This window comes from Dromiciops gliroides, chromosome 1 (assembly GCF_019393635.1).
Source record: "Dromiciops gliroides isolate mDroGli1 chromosome 1, mDroGli1.pri, whole genome shotgun sequence".
Taxonomy (NCBI): Eukaryota; Metazoa; Chordata; class Mammalia; order Microbiotheria; family Microbiotheriidae; genus Dromiciops; species Dromiciops gliroides.
In genome coordinates, this window is record NC_057861.1 from 654,514,368 (window position 1) to 654,532,219 (window position 17,852).

A 17,852-nucleotide genomic window follows, 5' to 3' on the forward strand; every position below is an offset into this window, starting at 1 on the left:
AGAGTCCATCAGTTCTTTATTTGGATGTGGATAACATTTTCCTTCTCGTGTCCTTTGTACTTGTCTTGAATCATTATGCTTCTGAGAAGAGCTGAGTCATTCATAGTCGATCATCACACAATGTTTCTGATATTGTATACAATCATAAATTGCTTTCCAAAATTGTGAATCTCTAGTGTGAATCTAACTTTATGATAATAAATTATTTCTTGAATTAATCTCTGTAGTCAGGCAGGACTTTTCAGAACCATATGAAAGAATATAACAAATCTCTAACAAGAGAATTGCAAACCACAAGCACTTTTAGAACTTTTTGTTTCTTTAACGGTTTATCTACTGGAGAATGGGATATAGAAACAACAGATATATTTATATAGAAATTATATATGTAAACAAACATATATATACATAAACATGTATATATGTTTAAGTATGTATGTATGCATTTATGTGTATATATCTATATATATCTTGGCTTAAAATACTTATCATTGAATTTTGACAGAAATATATTTTCTCATTCAACTGTTTCCCCTTATTATCCTAGTTGTATTAATTTTGTGTAGAAGCCTATCACGTTTTTATAATCAGTTAACTTACTTTGTAAATGCTTTTATCCTTTGTGGAATAAGAATATTTTTCCTAACCATACCTGTGAAAGATACATGATCTGCTTCTCTTCTAAATTTTTATATTATGATTTTTAATATTAAGTTACATGTCTATGTGTAATGTATTTAGGAATATGATGTAACCTGTATAAGCCCAGATTCTACCAGATTGTTTTTTAGTTTTTCCCATAGTTTTTTGGTTTTTTTGGTTTTTTTTTAGTGAGGCAATTGGGGTTAAGTGACTTGCCCAGGGTCACGCAGCTAGTAAGTGTTAAGTGTCTGAGGCCGGATTTGAACTCAGGTACTCCTGACTCCAGGGCCAGTGCTCTATCCACTGCGCCACCTAGCTGCGCCCCCATAGTTTTAAAAAAATCAAATACAAAGCTCTTTCCTAAATAATTTGTATTTTCTATTTTTATCAAACACTGGATTCCTAGTCCCATTGTTTATTATTCACCCTTATCTAGTCTTTTCCAATGACCTACCTATTTATTATTATTTTTTAAATTTACTCTTTTTTTTTTCTTTCGGTGGGGCAATGGGGGTTAAGTGACTTGCCCAAGGTCACACAGCTAGTAAGTGTCAAGTGCTTCATCCACTGCACCACCTATCCGCCCTCCTATTTATTTATTTATCTATCTATCTATCTATCTATCTATCTATCTATCTATCTATCTATCTATTTATTTATTTATTTTTTGCGGGGCAGTGGGGGTTAAGTGACTTGCCCAAGGTCACACAGCTAGTAAGTGTCAAGTGTCTGAGGCCGGATTTGAACTCAGGAACTCCTGAATTCAGGGCAGGTACTTTATCCACTGCGCCACCTAGCTGCCCCCCCTATTTATTTTTGTATTTTATTTTAGCAATACTATATAGTTAAAATTTTTTTTTTTACTACTATATAGTTTTGATGTTTGCTGCTTTATGATACTGAGAATTGGAAGTGTTATTCCACCTTCGTCAGTACCTCTTTTCATTATTTCCTTGATAATCTGAACCTATTATTTCTCAAATGCATTGTTATTTTATTGAGTTCTAGAAAGTATTTATTTGATACTTTATTGTTTGGCAATAGCTTTAAAACTATACTTTAACTTTGCTATTATTTTCATTTTTATTATACTGGCACAGCCCAGATATGAGCACTGAATATTCTTCTAGCTATTTAAGGTGTTCTTTATTTCTTTAAGGGGCTTTTTTCATTTGAATATATACAAGTATTTTGCATGTCTTGATAAATCCAAATACTTGATGCATTTTTTAGTTCTCTGAAATAGAATTTCCTTTTCTATTATTTTTGCCTAGATTTTGTTTATATTTTTAAGAAATGTTGTTCATTGTCGAGGGTTTATTTTATAGCCTGCAATTTTCCTGATCAGTTAGTATTTTGGAGGATTCTCCAGGAATTTCTCAGCAAACCATCATAGTGTCTGCAAATAGGTATAGTTTTATCTCCTTTGCCTATTTTAACACATTTAAGGAATTAATGATTTGTGGTACATTAATGTCATAGGATATTACTATTCTTTGAGAAATGATGAATGTGATGAATACAGAAAAGTGTGGAAAGATCTACATCAACTGATGCCGATTGCAATAAGCAGAGCCAAGAAAATTGTAAACATAAAGACTCTAACTATGTAAATGGGAAGGACAACCATAAAATAATCAAAAGTAAATATTTCAAAACCTTGAGATATAGAAACCCCTACCCAACTCCTTTGCAGATGGGGAAGGAAACCCATCAGATCTTCTTCAATGTATTAATTCTGATTTTTTCCTTTTTCTTTTTAAAAAAAATGTTGTGATAAAGGAGATGTCTCTTAGAAGGGAGGAGTGACAGTGCAAGAAATGTTGGTGATGTAAAATAACAAAATATCAATAAAATTTATGTTTTAAAAAGACCACATTGCAGAGATCTCTTAATTTCAGATCTAATGGGCTATTATTAGTCTGTATCCTTTTGGATCACTTTGCATTGTTTGACACTTGGCTATCCCCCTCTCTTCAAGTTTTTCTGAAATTATTCTCTTGGTTCCCTTTCTACCCACTCTACTACACAGTCTTCCTTTCTACTCTCTCCCCTCCTTGGCTGGATATCCATTCTTATACTTACTATGGTTACTCCAAAGGGGTCTGTCTTGGAGCATCTTCTCTTTCTTCAATGCTGTGTCACTTGGTGGTCTTATCAGTGATAGTGGTTTCAGTTATCATCTCTACATTGATGATCCCTCATCTATATATCCATCTCTAAAACCTCTCTCCTTTTTAGTCTCACCTCATCAGCTGCTTTTGGGTTACCTCAAACTTGTTGTCCTGTAGGTATCTCAAATTCAACATGTCCAATGCTTAGCTCATCTTTTACTCCAAACCCTTCCCTCTTCTGAACTGTACTATTTCTGTCCTAGTACTTGAAATATATTGCAATGTAGTTATGATTCTCTTCAGAATTTAATTGTACATTTTCCTGAAATAAGAAAAATAACAAAGTCCTATAGTGTATAATTATTACCTCCTCTTTGTTTTCACTTCACATAAAGACATTTAAGCTTTTAAAGAAACATCTGTATATTGTGTGTGTTTAATAAGTTATAACAATAATAGCTCACATTTATATAGTGCTTTAGGGATTGCAGAACCGTTAATCATATAACTTCATTATCAATGATAACTATTTGCATTTCACAATCATATTTACATTTCAAAACTTTCAGTTAAGTGCTGGGACAGTATATTACTTGTATATAAGATTCTACATCACTTAAAGTAACAATTTTTTGATAGAAATGATAAAAAAATAGAAGATTTTACACTTTCTTTTTTTCTCTTCTGTATATGTTATTTAATTTAATATACAAATTCTTTCATGCTCATTTTATGAATCTGTTACTTTTAGCATACTTTATTATGCTTAATATTAAATGTATGTTTTAATTTTAGACTTTTGCATCTGATTTAACTGAAGCAAAGAGACAAACTGAGGAATCGCGGCTTAAATGCAATGAATTGGCATCACAATTGAATCAAAAGCAAGCTGAAATAATACAGAAGGATGTGGATATCACTCTAGTCAAGCAAGTATCTTCAGTCACTAATATAGATGGGTGTTTTAGAAGTTGCATCAGTATACATAAATTTATTATTTTCTCCTTAAGTTCCTTTGTCTTAAAGAAAGAAGTGAAGTGATTCTTTTTTTCCCTTTAATAGTATTTTATTTTTTTCCAGTTACATGTAAGGATAGTTTTCAACATTTGCTTATATAAGATTTTGAGTTCCAAATTTTTCCCCCTCCTCCTTAGCCTCCCCTCTCCCCAAGACAGCAAGCAATCTGATATAGGTTATATATGTACAAGCACATCAAATATTTTCACATCATCATGTTGTGAAAAAAGAATCAGAACAAAAGGGTAAAACCTCCAAAAAGAAAAAAAAAACAACAAAAAAAGTAAAAATAGTATGGTTCAATCTGCATTCTGATTCTACAGTTCTTTTTCTAGACGTGGAGAGCATTTCCCATCATGAATCCTTTTGAATTGTCTTGGATCATTGTATGGCTGAGAAGAGCTAAGTCTTTCACAGCTAATCATCACACAGAGTTGGTGTTGTTATGTACGATGTTCTCCTGGTTCAGTGGAGTGATTTTTTTTTCTAAAACTAGTCATTCTATCTGCATGTCTGTGATGCCACTCCCTTATTCCTTCTTTTGCACCTCACTCTATCAGTCAGACCCCTTTCTTGACTTTATCTTCAGTTTCATTATAAATCATACAATTTGCAGCTAAAAGGGACATTAGAGACCCCTTTGTTCTAGGCCCTTATTTTATATATGAGAAATATTGGGCAGTGAGGTCAAGTCATTTGTCCAGAGGTTATACAGTAGTAATTGGCAAGCTAGAATCTTATCCCATGTTTTTTGATTCCATATTCTTTCCATGATAAATATTTTTTCCTTATCTGTTTGCTAACATGTTCAATCTTTCCAAAATTAAAGAAGGAAACCTTCTCGTGCTCATTTTCTTCTTTATATTTCTGTCAGACTTAAAAATCCATCTAATTCCTTCGCTTAAATTATTTAAAATTTGGCTTTTATAATTAACCAAAATTTCAGAAATTGTTCCCCTATTTTTAAACCAGTGACATTTTCATCCTCAAATCTTTGATTCCTTGTGACCTTCTGGAATATTCGATACCTTTAATTTCTTTTTCTTCCTTGATTTTATTTCATTGGCTTTTGTGATGTTCCCTGACAGGGAAGCCAGACCTTCAGAGAAACACAAATCATGATCATATAAAAACATCTTGTCCTAACAGGCAACTAGAGAGTATAATGGATAGAGAACTATATGTAGAATTAGAAAAATCTGAGTTCAAATCCAGCTTGAGGCAGTCACTAAGTTTTGACCCTGGGCAAGTAACTTAACCTCTGTCTTCCTTCAGTGTCCTTATCAGTGAAATGGGGATAATAGCTTTTAAGTGGGGCAGTTAGGTGTCACAGTGGATAGTCTCCCTGAAGTCAGGAGAACCTGCATTCAAATCCAGCCTCAGACACTTACTAGCTATATGAACTCTGGGCAAGTCACGTAACCCTTATTGCCTCAAAAAAATAGCACCAACTTCCTAGAATTGTTATGAAGATAACATGATGTGATATTTATAAAGTGCTTTACAAGCCCCTAAATACTACTTTTTTTATAGGTAGGATAAAAAAAATCTATTCTATGTATGCAAGCCTCACTTTGCCTGACTATAAACTTTAACCAACCCAGTTTGACTAAATAGGTGGAGTGTTGCAAAGTCACTAAATTCATAGAACATAAACCAGTCTTAATATTAGAGGTAGAGATGTAAAGAAAATCTTCAAAACATTGAACACAGTTTTACTGCTACCGTGTGCTGTTATATAAGGCACAGTGTTTACTAGTTTGTTGTGGTTATAAACCAATTAGGAAAACACAAATAGGAACTCTGAAAATTTGCACCCCCCCACCAGTGTCTATAATTTATTTCATATCTGCCTGTTAGAATTATTAGAATTCTTGGTCTCTTGCAAGACTCAGGGTTATTTTTCTGATAAAACTTCTTTCCTGGTACCTTCCAGTTGTTAGTGATTTTCCCCACTCAAATAATTTAGAAGTTATTAATCTGTGTCTGTGTTGGATTTGCAAGCTTTTTGAGAACTGTAGGCACTATTGGTTTTTTGTATTTCTACTGTGTCCAAGTGGCTATCACAGTGCATTTTGTAGAGTAGATGTTGAGTTTAGGTGATTATGATGCCATCAATTAAAAGAAATGGAAGAATTTCTAGTAGTTAAAGAAAATATTTAGAGAGAATACATAATTGTTTATATATAGCTTGTAGAAATATCAGTTGGCAACAGAAGTTTGCATGCATAAATTTTTGGTGAATCTGAAGATGCCTGAACTAGCTATAGAGGCTGTCAGAGCTTTCTATCAGTGCAGAATATTGAGTCATAGAATCACAGCAGCACCAAATTTTAGAATCAGCAAGGACCTCCACAGCCACCTAGTCTAACCTCTATTAATTTTTTGGTGGGGCATTGAGGGTTAAATGACTGGTCCAGGGTCACACAACTAGTAAGTGTCAGGTGTCCAAGGCCGGATTTGAACTCAGGTCCTCCTGAATCCAGAGCCAGTTCTCTATCCACTATACCACCTAGCTGCCCCCATTATATTTTCTTTTTTCTTTCTTTCTTTTTTTTTTTTTTTGGGCGGGGCAATGGGGGTTAAGTGACTTGCCCAGGGTCACACAGCTAGTAAGTGTCAAGTGTCTGAGGCCAGATTTGAACTCAGGTACTCCTGAATCCAGGGCCGGTGCTCTATCCACTGCGCCACCTAGCTGCCCCCCATTATATTTTAATAATTGGGGGGGGCGGGGCAATGGGGGTTAAGTGACTTGCCCAGGGTCACACAGCTAGTAAGTGTCAAGTGTTTGAGGCCAGATTTGAACTCAGGTACTCCTGAGTCCAGGGCCAGTGCTTTACTACTGCACCACCTAGCTGTCCCCATTATAAAGACAAATCACTTTTTTTTTTTTTTGGTGAGGCAATTGGGGTTAAGTGACTTGCCCAGGGCCACACAACTAATAAGTGTTAAGTGCCTGAGGCCAGATTTGAACTCAGGTCCTCCTGACTCCAGGGCCAGTGCTCTATCCACTGCCACCTAGCTGCTCCTCTAACCTCTATCTTTTTTTTTTTAATTTTTTTTGAGGCAATTGGAGTTAAGTGACTTGCCCAAGGTCACACAGCTAGTAAGTGTCAAGTGTCTGAGGCCGGATTTGAACTCAGGTCCTCCTGACTCCAGGGCTGGTGCTCTATCCTCTAACCTCTATCTTAATGGAATCTTCACTCTACCTCACCTGACAAGTAACTATCCAGACTGAAAGCCTTTGGCAAGGAACAACCCGTCATTCTCTCACTCATTTTATTTATGGACAGCTCTCATTGTTAGGAGATTTTTCCTTTTATCAAAGCTAAACTTGCCTTTAAACAATGTCCATCCACGCTATAGATTCTGCCTCCTGCACTATCTAAAACTATAGCTCAAGCACTGACCAATACATCTGTGTGGCAGATTATACTCAGTGATGCCTGAATTCAAAAGAAAAATCAGGTTATGGCAATGTTAGGACCTAGAACATGCAAATAGCCCTCAGATAAGCTCTAAAAATATATGAGAAGAAAAAATGATAAAGAAAAATCAAAGAGAAAGACATAAATATTAGTTTTAACATCTTGTCCAGGATTATATATAAACTGCCAAAACCTTGCATGAGCTGGGAATATAGCAGTCCTGGAAAGGCAGAAGCCAAAGCAAAGACAGATGAAGAGTTAAGCCAGGACCCAGCCCAGGGAGCACATCAGGCAGAGCTCACTCAGCACCCAAGCATCTCAGTGCTTGCCAGCTCCCCAGTGGTACAGCAGAAGACAGAGACAGATTAGCACCAAGGCAGCTCCACACTGAGCAGTCTCTGCTAGAGTTACTGATGTGGATGGGGTCAGAGTACACCTGTGCAAATCAGTGGGTAGGCTAAGGCAGTACAGTACCCAGTCATCCAAATGTCCAAGTCATAGCAAGAGAAACTAAGGAAGCAAAGAGCCAAGGGTCTCCCAGGAAGCTTGCTACCAATACCATTAACAGTGTCTGGCTGGGACCTGTCAGGCTTCTGATAAGTGACAGAGCCAGATCTGTGTTGGGAGCCACTGGAGAAAGAAATGGAGAAGGAATCATAGCCAAACTGAACCACTGGAAGACTGAGCCAAGATCTGGTAATTCATGAAAAAGGAGGGGCCTACTCTTAGGCACTACTGAGAGGGACTGCACTCTATTTAGCTGGAGTGCCACTGAGCTCCTTTAGCTAAGGCAACAACCTTTAACTTTTTGACAAATTCTTCCTCCTTTCAAAAAGTTGCTTCCTTTCTTAAGCAGCTTTGTAGTCTTGGAGTGATTAGTTATTGTTACCTTCATACTCCTTTGAAAATCTTACCTACTGATAGGTGAATCTGGGCTAAAAGTGGGAATGGAGTATATGGCCTGGAGGCTCCTTCCTTTCTTGCTTGTCCCTTCCAATTCAATTAGGTATTCAGGTTTCCCACTCTCCATTCGAAGCTTTTCCCTTTAACCTTTCACTATTTTTGCCTCTTGATACTTTCAGCTTTTGTTAAGGTCTCATTGAGGTACCTCACTGGGGCACTCCTCTTATATACCATTGACTTGCTTGTCTTATTTTTGCACCACTGTCACTATTCTGTAACTACTTTTACTCATCATTCCCCAGTGACCCTCCAAATAAATATAGTCAAATAAAACAAATTAGTGATGTATTAGTTAGACATATAGTTTCACTGGTATGGAGAACTCTTGGTAAAGAAGCTCTCCCTACCACAGAAGATCAGTAACTGATTTATATACAGATCTATGTATATAGATCTATATATAAACATCTATAGATAGATAGATAGATAGGTAGTTGTTCAGGGCCGCTAGGTGGTGTAGTGGATAGTGCACTGGCCCTGAAGTTGGGAGGACCTGAGTTCAAATTTGACTTCAGACATTTACTAGCTGTGTGACCCTGGGCAAGTCAATAAACCCCAAATTGCCTTAAACATCCAGGGACATCTCCAGTTGTCCTGATATATGTCTTGCCACTAGACTCAGATGGGTCTGGGGGGAGAGAGTGAGGCTGGTGACTTTGCATAGCCCTCCCTCACTTAAATCCAGTTCACTGCAAATTATGACATCACCCCGTGTCATGGTCCTCTTCGAGAACAAAGGACTAGGTGGCACAGTGGATAAAGCACTGGCCCTAGATTCAGGAAGACCTGAGTTCAAATCTGATCTCAGACACTTGACACTTATTAGCTGTGTGACCCTGGGAAAGTCACTTAACCCTCATTGCCCCACCAAAAACCAAAAACCAAAAAAGCAAAGGACAAGCAGAAACAAGAAGATAGTTGTTCAGTTGTGTCAAGCACTGTGGTTGCATTTGGGTTTTTTTTTTTTTTTTGGGCAAAGATACTAGAGAGGTTTGCTATTTCCTTCTCCAGCTCATTTTATGAATGAGGAATTGACACAAACAGGGTTAAGTCGCTTATTCAGGGTCACGAAGCTAATAAGTGTCTGAGACCAGATTGAATGCAGGAATATGAGTTTTCCTGACTCCAGGCCTGACACTCTATCCACTGTATATATAGCTCCTCTATATATGTACAGATTCATATGTAGATACCTATGTATATATCTATACACACATATCTATATATGTACATGTTTACATGTGTTTACCTCTATATCTTATCTTCTTAGATGTCCTTAGTTAAGGGCATTAAGAGGTTAAGTGCGGGGTACCTAGGTGGGCCAGTGGATAAAGCACTGGCCATGGATTCAGGAGGACCTGAGTTCAAAATGTGACTTCAGACACTTGACACTTACTAGCTGTGTGACCCTGGGCAAGTCATTTAACCCTCATTGCCCTGCACCCCACACCCCCCACAAAAGGTTAAGTGACTTGCCCAGGGTTGAACTGTTAGTATTTGGAAGAGTTAGAACTTGAACTCAGCTCTCCCTAGCCATGAGGTGGGTCTCTCTGCCTTGTATGTCACCCTAGCTATCACACTCAAGTACTTACATTGTTTTTAACATCTGATATGCATTTTGTACACTGGTATTCTGATTAGAAACTAAATCCATTAGGTCGAAATGAAATGCAGCCTGGTTGTTAGAATCAAAAATAAAATCATTTAAAGCACTCAGTATTATGGCATTTTGGTTTTCCTTTTTGATTTAATCATTTTAAAAAATAATAAACATTTTTATTTAAAGTTTTGAGTTCCAAATTCTATCTCTCCTTCCCTCCCGTCTCCCCTCCCTGAGGCAGTAAGCAATTAGATACAGGTTATATATGTGCAGTTATTTAAAACATTGACATATTAGTCATTTTGTATAAGAAAACTTGAATAAAAGAAAAAAAGGATGAAAGTGAAAAATAGTGTGCTTCAGTCTGTGTTCAGTCTATCAGGTGGATAGTGTGCTTGGATCATTCTATGGCTGAGGATAATTAAGTCATTCACAGCTCTTCACCAAACAATGTTGCTGTCACTGGGCACAGTGTTCTCCTGGTTCTGCTTACTTCACTATATATCAGTTCATCTATGTCTTTCCAGGCCTTTCTGAAATTGTCCTGTATACTATCACAGTAAAAAAGCCTGATTTAATAATTTCTGATGTTGTGTGACCACACATGAGCTACCCGTACCATGGAATTAATTCATCATAGATGAGAGTATAGTTTTAGGCCCAGATGGGACTTTAGAGGCCATTGAATCCAACCCCTTCATTTTATATTTGAGGAGATCTTGACCAGGGTCATGCATATTAAGTATCTGAGGCAAAATTCAAACCTATCTTTGTCATGGAAAGATTGCAATCTGGTTTTGTGGTTTTTTTTGGTGAGGCAATTGGGGTTAAGTGACTTGCCCAGGGTCACACAGCTAGTAAGTGTTAAGTGTCTGAGGCCAGATTTGAACTCAGGTCCTCCTGAATCCAGGGCCGGTGTTCTATCCACTGTGCCACCTAGCTGCCCCCGATTGCAATCTGTTTTGTTTCAGGAAAGATATAAATCAATAGATGTCTTTGAGTACTGACAACATACTAATAATTATTATGCCTTTTTGGCAGTATTGCATGGCAGGAATTAATTTTTTGTGGATTTTTAAATGTTTTCATTCATAATGGGAGATCATTTTTAATACACTTCAGATTCTCTAAATCAGATAGTCTTCTGCAGAGGCATATTATATCTGATGGCAGTCTACAGTGAAAAGTCTCAAACTAAAATTCAGACTTAGTTTTTTGATATACTTTGCATATAAGGTTCTATAATAAAATTATTGAATTAAAAACATCTTAGAAATACATTTTGTGTGCATCAAGGGGTATATATACCTTACTGATCTACTTAAATGCCTATTCTTTTACTCAGGGCTATCATAAGAGCTATCTCCACACCTGTTCTTATTTCTACTGTGGCACATCTGCAAGTTCCATATTTTTAGCACTACTGTAATTTCTTCTTTCATGTATTCATTCTTATTTTTATGTAATTAATATTTTATAATTTTAGTTTTCAAATTTATAAAAAAATTAAAAGGTATTTTATATTGTTACTACCAGTAGTATCCCCCAAGGAGATTATGACCATGAGATTTTAGAATTCAAAGGAAAGACTTGATTTTTTAAATTAAATTTGCTTTTTTTTTTTATATGTGAAGCTTAGGTGAATATTCTTAGTCAGTATACCAAATAATTGTATATTTGCTGGTAATGGGATTTTCTCCCCTCTTTTGACCTTGGCATTCATTTTCAAGACAATTAGCTAGGGTAGGGGTATACTCTATGACTGTGCAAAGAAGTGAAGCTAACTGAAATGAAAAGGGATTAAAGCCACAACTTTAGCCTTGTTAGTTAATGCTATGCTCTAGTCAACTGAGATAATGAGTACAGTAAATTATAGGTATAAGTTATTAAAATGTCAAGGATTTTCTGTTTCAATACTAAATATCATTAGATAAGAGTCAGGACACTTAACATTCAAAATAAATCCCTGATTCAGAAAAGAAAAAATATCTTGAAATATGATACAACCCAATTCAAAATTTAAGAGTTAAGTAGTTCTACGTAGAACTGTTTATGTTATTATTTAAAGGCTTATTTTAAAGCCAGTTATTGTAGGGATCATAAAGATGAACAAGTATAGTAAGAAGTATGTCATTCTCCTTTCAAGAGAGTGAATTGAATAACTTCACAATTCCTTTACTATTTACAGAATAAAGGGAGGGGTTTTTATATCCTGTGGCATTTAAGATTATGTGTGATTGCCTTATTTCAGTCCCAAGTTTGGGGAAAATTAGCAGGGGTTTCTAATATATTGCACTTATAAATGAGAAGCTTTAGTACTAGTTTTGGGACATTAAGCATTTATTAAAGTATATTAGATATTAGTAAAGAGAGCATATGGCTCAGAAAGTTAGGAAAGCCTAGCTAGGGTAGAGCAGGAGAGAGAAAAAGGTGCCGCCACCTATGAGTCTCAGGCCAAAAAAAAAAGTTCATATCCCTCTGTAAGCCAAAGCTTCCTGCAGTCTGGATGAGAGGCGGTCAGGATAAGAGGCGGTCCCTACACACCACTCCAAGCTAATTGGCCAGTATCACCTAAATCCATTGGTTCACTGGACTTCAGGGTGGTCCATGAGCAGAATGTGCCAAGGTCAGAGCTCAGAGAATATACCCTCTGAGGGCCAGGCCCTCAGGTAGGTATGGTTTCAACCAAGTCAACTTCAAGTACATTAATTAGCAAAGTCAATCCAATCAATCTCAATATTATCATTTTGAGCAGGGGGCCTCTGGGCGTCGCAAAATCCATTATTTTATCACAATCCCTAAAGGTATTTTACTTTTAGACTAATTATAGATCAGGTCTATTGCTCCATTTCATGTCAGACATGTGCTTCCATTTCTATTTTATAGTTGCAAGGAATGATACAAGTCATTAGTCCAAACCTTTCCTTTTTAACATGATTAAATTGAGGACCAAAGAGATTAAATTATTTGGCCAGTGTCATGCAGATCATAACTGACAAAGCTTGGCTTTGAGTTCAGCTTCTCTGACTGCAAATACAGCTCTCTTTCCAGTTAGGTGGCATAGTGGATAGAGCTCTGGATTTGATATCTGAAAGACCTGACTTTTGTTTTGGCATCAGACACTTCTTGTGTGATCCCAGGCAAGTCACTTAATTCATATTTCCCTTGTGAAGATAAAATGGGATAATATTTTTAAGATGTTTGTTTTGGTTTTTCTGTGGCTATTATTGCTGTATTATTTTTATTTCAGCACACTGCCTCCCCTGAGTTTGTTTTTGTTTTTTTTTTGAATGGTGTGGTATTTAATAGTTTGAGAATATATTATGTCAATCCTGACTACTGCAATTTTACATAAATTATATTCTACTTTATAATATTTTGTATGTCCATTTCCAGACTATCAAGTAAGTTGGTATCTTAAATTATGAATTAATCTTGACATGTTACTCTTGAGCCTTTCCTTCTTATTAAGAAGGAGAAATTAAATGCCACTTGGGAAATCTGACTAATTTTAATACTATAGATAAAATTCATTAAGTTGATAAGGTTTATATCTTCAAGAATTCTATATTCATTAATTGATGTTAAAATTCTGTTATAATATGCTTTCAACTTTAGAAGACTGTAATAATAGAGCAGGTGTGTTGTTGTTCATGTAGCTGGAGGATACCATTGCATTATAATTACGCCAAAAATGTTGAAAGCCAAACTAACAAACTAAAATTATGCATGAAGGTACAAATCTTCTTAGCCCTGAAATGTTGACTCTTTACTATCACAATGATAATTACATTAATTACACTAATAATTAAATTCTCATTAATAAAAATATCAGTATGTTGATTAAAAAAAGAATAATAACTGTAGAAGTAGTATAGAAATATTTATTTCCTGCTCATTTTGTATGAGTTAGAGAGTTTCTTTAATGAAATGGAGCAAATGATTTGTCATATAAAATATACTTTTGAAGAGACTCAAAGGAGAGGGACTGTGCTGTATTTTTACGTAGTTCTAGTGAAAATAGTTCCATAAAAATAATAACAGAACTGGCCATAATAAAATTTTCTACTGAATATGTGTTAGTCAGGAGGGAACTCTTTCTTTTAAAAACATATTTGGCATATTAACCCTGTTCATTTTTTATTTAGTTAGTTTGATTTTCTCCCTGCCCCTTTTTTTTGAGCAAGTTAGCTAAGGTTTATGAATTTTGTTAGTCTTTTTAAGGAATCAAGATGAAGTTGGTTTATTACTACTCTACCCTTTTTGTTTTCCATTTTATCTATTTCTCTTCTAGTTTTCAAGTTTTCTTCTTTTCTCTTTTATTTATTTTTATGATTTATTCGTTTTTATTGCATTCTTAGGAAATTAATTTTTTATCATGTTAAATTTTGTTTTAGAGATATAATTTTTCTTTGAAGATTGCTTTAGCAGTGTATCTGAAATTGATATGTTATCTTATGTGCTGTCATACCTGGTTAAACATTCTTAAAGGATTCTAGGTTGAATGGAGGCATTAAAACTGAAATTTGAATTCTGCAATTATAATAATCTTGGTAAGGAAGTAAAGAAGAAAGCATCTGCTTGTTGCTGTCAGGGATGCCCTTCTTCCTTTGTCTCCTACCTTCTTTTTTTTCTCTCCATGTCATGGGCCAAACCAGAACCCATCCGGATGCCCTTTTCCTGGTTGCTTGATTGCTCATATAGCATTGAAGAAATGGCAGTCAGCAACTCTTTTCCAACCATTAGGCCTTACTTTTTACCCTGCCACTATCTTTTAAGGTCTTCTAGGTCTTACCATCTGCCTTGCCTATGTGCTATGCTGTACCTTGGCATTGTCATTTTTCTTCTATGATTACCATTATCACCATCATTCCATTTGAGGTAAAATAATGGAATTTGGCAGATGCCCAGGGGTCTGACTTGATTGATTTAGTTGTGTTTGAATTGGGTGTGAATGAGAAACTACTAAGTACCCACTTAAAGATGATTAGATTTTACCACACCTGGCCCACCCTTAGCTTAACTTGGCCAACCCTGAGAAGGAGACTGCGTCATCAACAGCAAACCAGTCTCAGCCACACTACTTGAACGACCTCCCCTTTGGGGGAGGGAGAAAAAGGGATCCCAACAGGAAGTGGGGCACTCTCACTCTCTCTCTGGCCTTGGAGGAGCATTTGGAGCAGACTAGAGACTGGCTGCTGACTCCCATAGAAATTACGGACCCCTGGTGGTGAGTTAAATCCAGCCCTTTGAATTAGCTGAGCTGAAAGCGAGTTTGGGTTTTGAGACATCCCTTGCTAGAGCCAGGGAGATTATCCATTTTCCTTTTTCCGTGTTCCCTTGTCCTTGACTTTGTTAATTTCACCTTTGCTGTGTATTTTATTCCCATTAAATAAAACCTGATTTGTTTGTGGAAAAGAGGCTGTTAAGCTCCTTTCTTATTGGCCTGGGAGAAATAACTAAAAAAGGCAGTTTGGAGGGAAGGAAACTTTGGACCTAGAGGTCCCTCATTATTTTCTGAACTCCAATATTATGGCAAGCCACCCAATTAACTCTCTCCATATTAAATTTGGCCCCTACAGTTTGGTGAGCAAAGCCAGGAACTAATGAATCTGATATGGATTTCTTTCTTTCTTTTTTTTTTTTGTGTGAGGCAATTGGGGTTAAGTGACTTGCCCAGGGTCACACAGCTAGTAAGTGTCAAGTGTCTGAGGCCGGATTTGAACTCAGGTACTCCTGAATTCAGGGCCAGTGCTCTATCCACTGTGCCACCTAGCTGCTGCAATTTTAAATTTATGATATCTCAAGATAAGGCCCTTCTTTTTTTTTTGTGAGGCAATTGGGGTTAAGTGACTTGCCCAGGGTCACACAGCTAGTAAGTGTCAAGTGTCTGAGGCTGGATATGAACTCAGGTCCTCCTGAATCCAGTCTGGTGCTCTATCTACTACACCACCTAGCTGCCCTGGTGTAGATTTCTTTAATCCATCCCATCCACCCTTTATTTGGCCACGTGCCAACTAATCTGGTGGAACTTTTTAACCCTCTTCCACTGCCTTCCTCATTTAATCAATCTCCCTTACTTTAAACGCCTCTGAAAGCCTTACCTCAACAGAAAAGCCAGTCAATTTTAAAGGGCACCATGATTGAATATTTTGCTTTCCCCTTGTGTATTCTCATTGGAATGTTTTGGGATAGCATAATGTCCCAATTTAAATGACTAACTTACTCATTATTACATCATAGCATTATTAGTTTCTTCCTCATTCATTTGGCCCCTACGTATTCCAGGATTGCTCTCCCTCCTCACCTCCACCTCATGGCTTTGCTTGTTTCTTTTAAGACTCGGCTCAAATCTTACTTCATCAGGGATACCTTTCTTCATCCCCACATTCCCTCCTATGAGCTGCTAGTCCTTTCCCTCAGAGATGATCTTTCCTTCATATGGTATACATGAGATATGGTATGTCTCATCTCCTATCTATCTACCTACCTATCATCCATCCATCCATCCATCCATCCATCCATCCATCCATCCATCCATCCATCCATCCATCTATCTATCTATCTATCTATCTATCTATCTATCTATCTATCTATCTATCTATCTATCTATCTATCTATCTATCTACATTTTTTCTTTCTTATTACTATGTGAGCTCCTTAAGAATAGATTTCATGTTTTTTCTCCTTTTTGGTATTCCTAGTACTTAGCACAGTGACTAGTACATGGTAAGTGCTTAACAAATTGTTCTTGTCTTGATTTTGGAGGATGGTGATGTCCCGAGTTTTTGGAGAAAGATAATGAGCTTAGTTTTAGGCATGTTGAATTGGATATTCTTATGGTGTATAGAGCATCTCATTTGAAATATCTGTTGGGCAATTGATAATGCAGGGTTGGAGCTCACTAGAGAGACTGTAACTTTATTGATCTTGGAGTCATGTCGTTAGGAAAGTTTAATAATAATTAATTTAATAAATAATAACAGCCCCCATTTATATAGTGATTACAATGTGTTAGACATAGTGATTAATAAAGAAAGCACAGAGGACCCAATAAAGTTAATGATAAAGTGTTTGAACTCCAAAAAATATTTTCTCTACTCTTGAAATATTATGAAATGAAGGGTCTTGGTATTGTTCAACCATTGGTTATCTATTCAACTCAATTCTTGACACTGAAGGATTAAATTAATTGTATAAAGAAGGTAGCATTCCAGGGATTTTATATCAAACTAGAAAAGGAAAATTGATAAGTATGTGGCTTCAAGAGTTATTATAAAGTTTTTGTTACTTTTATTAGTATAATATGTTAAATGTTTTGCATATTTCTCATATTAATAAGGTAGCCTGCAGTAAAATATAAATAAAAATAGAAATTCTATCTATAACATTAGATGAACACAATTATTTAACTGAGATGATTATTTTTACTTTTGTCTGTCACTTTTTTTGCATAGGAAAGAGTTGCAGGAGCTGCAGAATCTTTACCAACAAAACCAGGAACACACAGCACAGCAGGCAGAGCTGATCCGGCAACTTCACATTCTCAATATGGATACACAGAAAGTACTGAGAAATCAAGAAGATGCCCACACAGCTGAAAGCACATCCTATCAAAAAGTATGCATTTATTGTCATAAAACTATATTTATCAAAAGTATTATAATTAAACAATTTAGATTTTCTAAATTTCACTGTTCTTTTGTTACCTCCTTTTTATACATTTAGATAAAGCAATGGAAAGTGGCATTGGATTTGATATTTTGTATTCTAAGATTAATCCTTAATGTTAACAATGGCAGACTTAGTATCACTTGGAGATAATGACTATAAGCTGGTAATTTCACTTCATATGTAATAATGGCATATTATGAAATCTATTTGTGTTTTATTCCTAATGTCCAGGAGACATTCTGTGGAATAGAGCATGAAGATTGATTTTGTCAAATAGAATTCCTCTTTGTGATTAGAACATTTGGAACTATAACTTTATGTGAATGGAACCAGAGAATATGAGCATAAACTACTTGTACCAACTTAAATACAATCTTGAATAGGAAACATTAAGTGTTTATATATTCTGGATTA

The 17,852-nt window shown here is 36.0% G+C and overlaps 1 protein-coding gene across 1 annotated transcript in view; it reads left to right on the plus strand.

Moving 5' to 3' along the window:
- The window catches only part of CNTLN (centlein), a 427,039-nt gene that overhangs the window by 128,784 nt on the left and 280,403 nt on the right, over positions 1-17,852 (plus strand). The window contains 2 exon segments of the mRNA XM_043979121.1: positions 3,552-3,685; positions 17,222-17,384. Of these exon segments, the coding sequence (XP_043835056.1) occupies positions 3,552-3,685; positions 17,222-17,384 (297 nt within the window).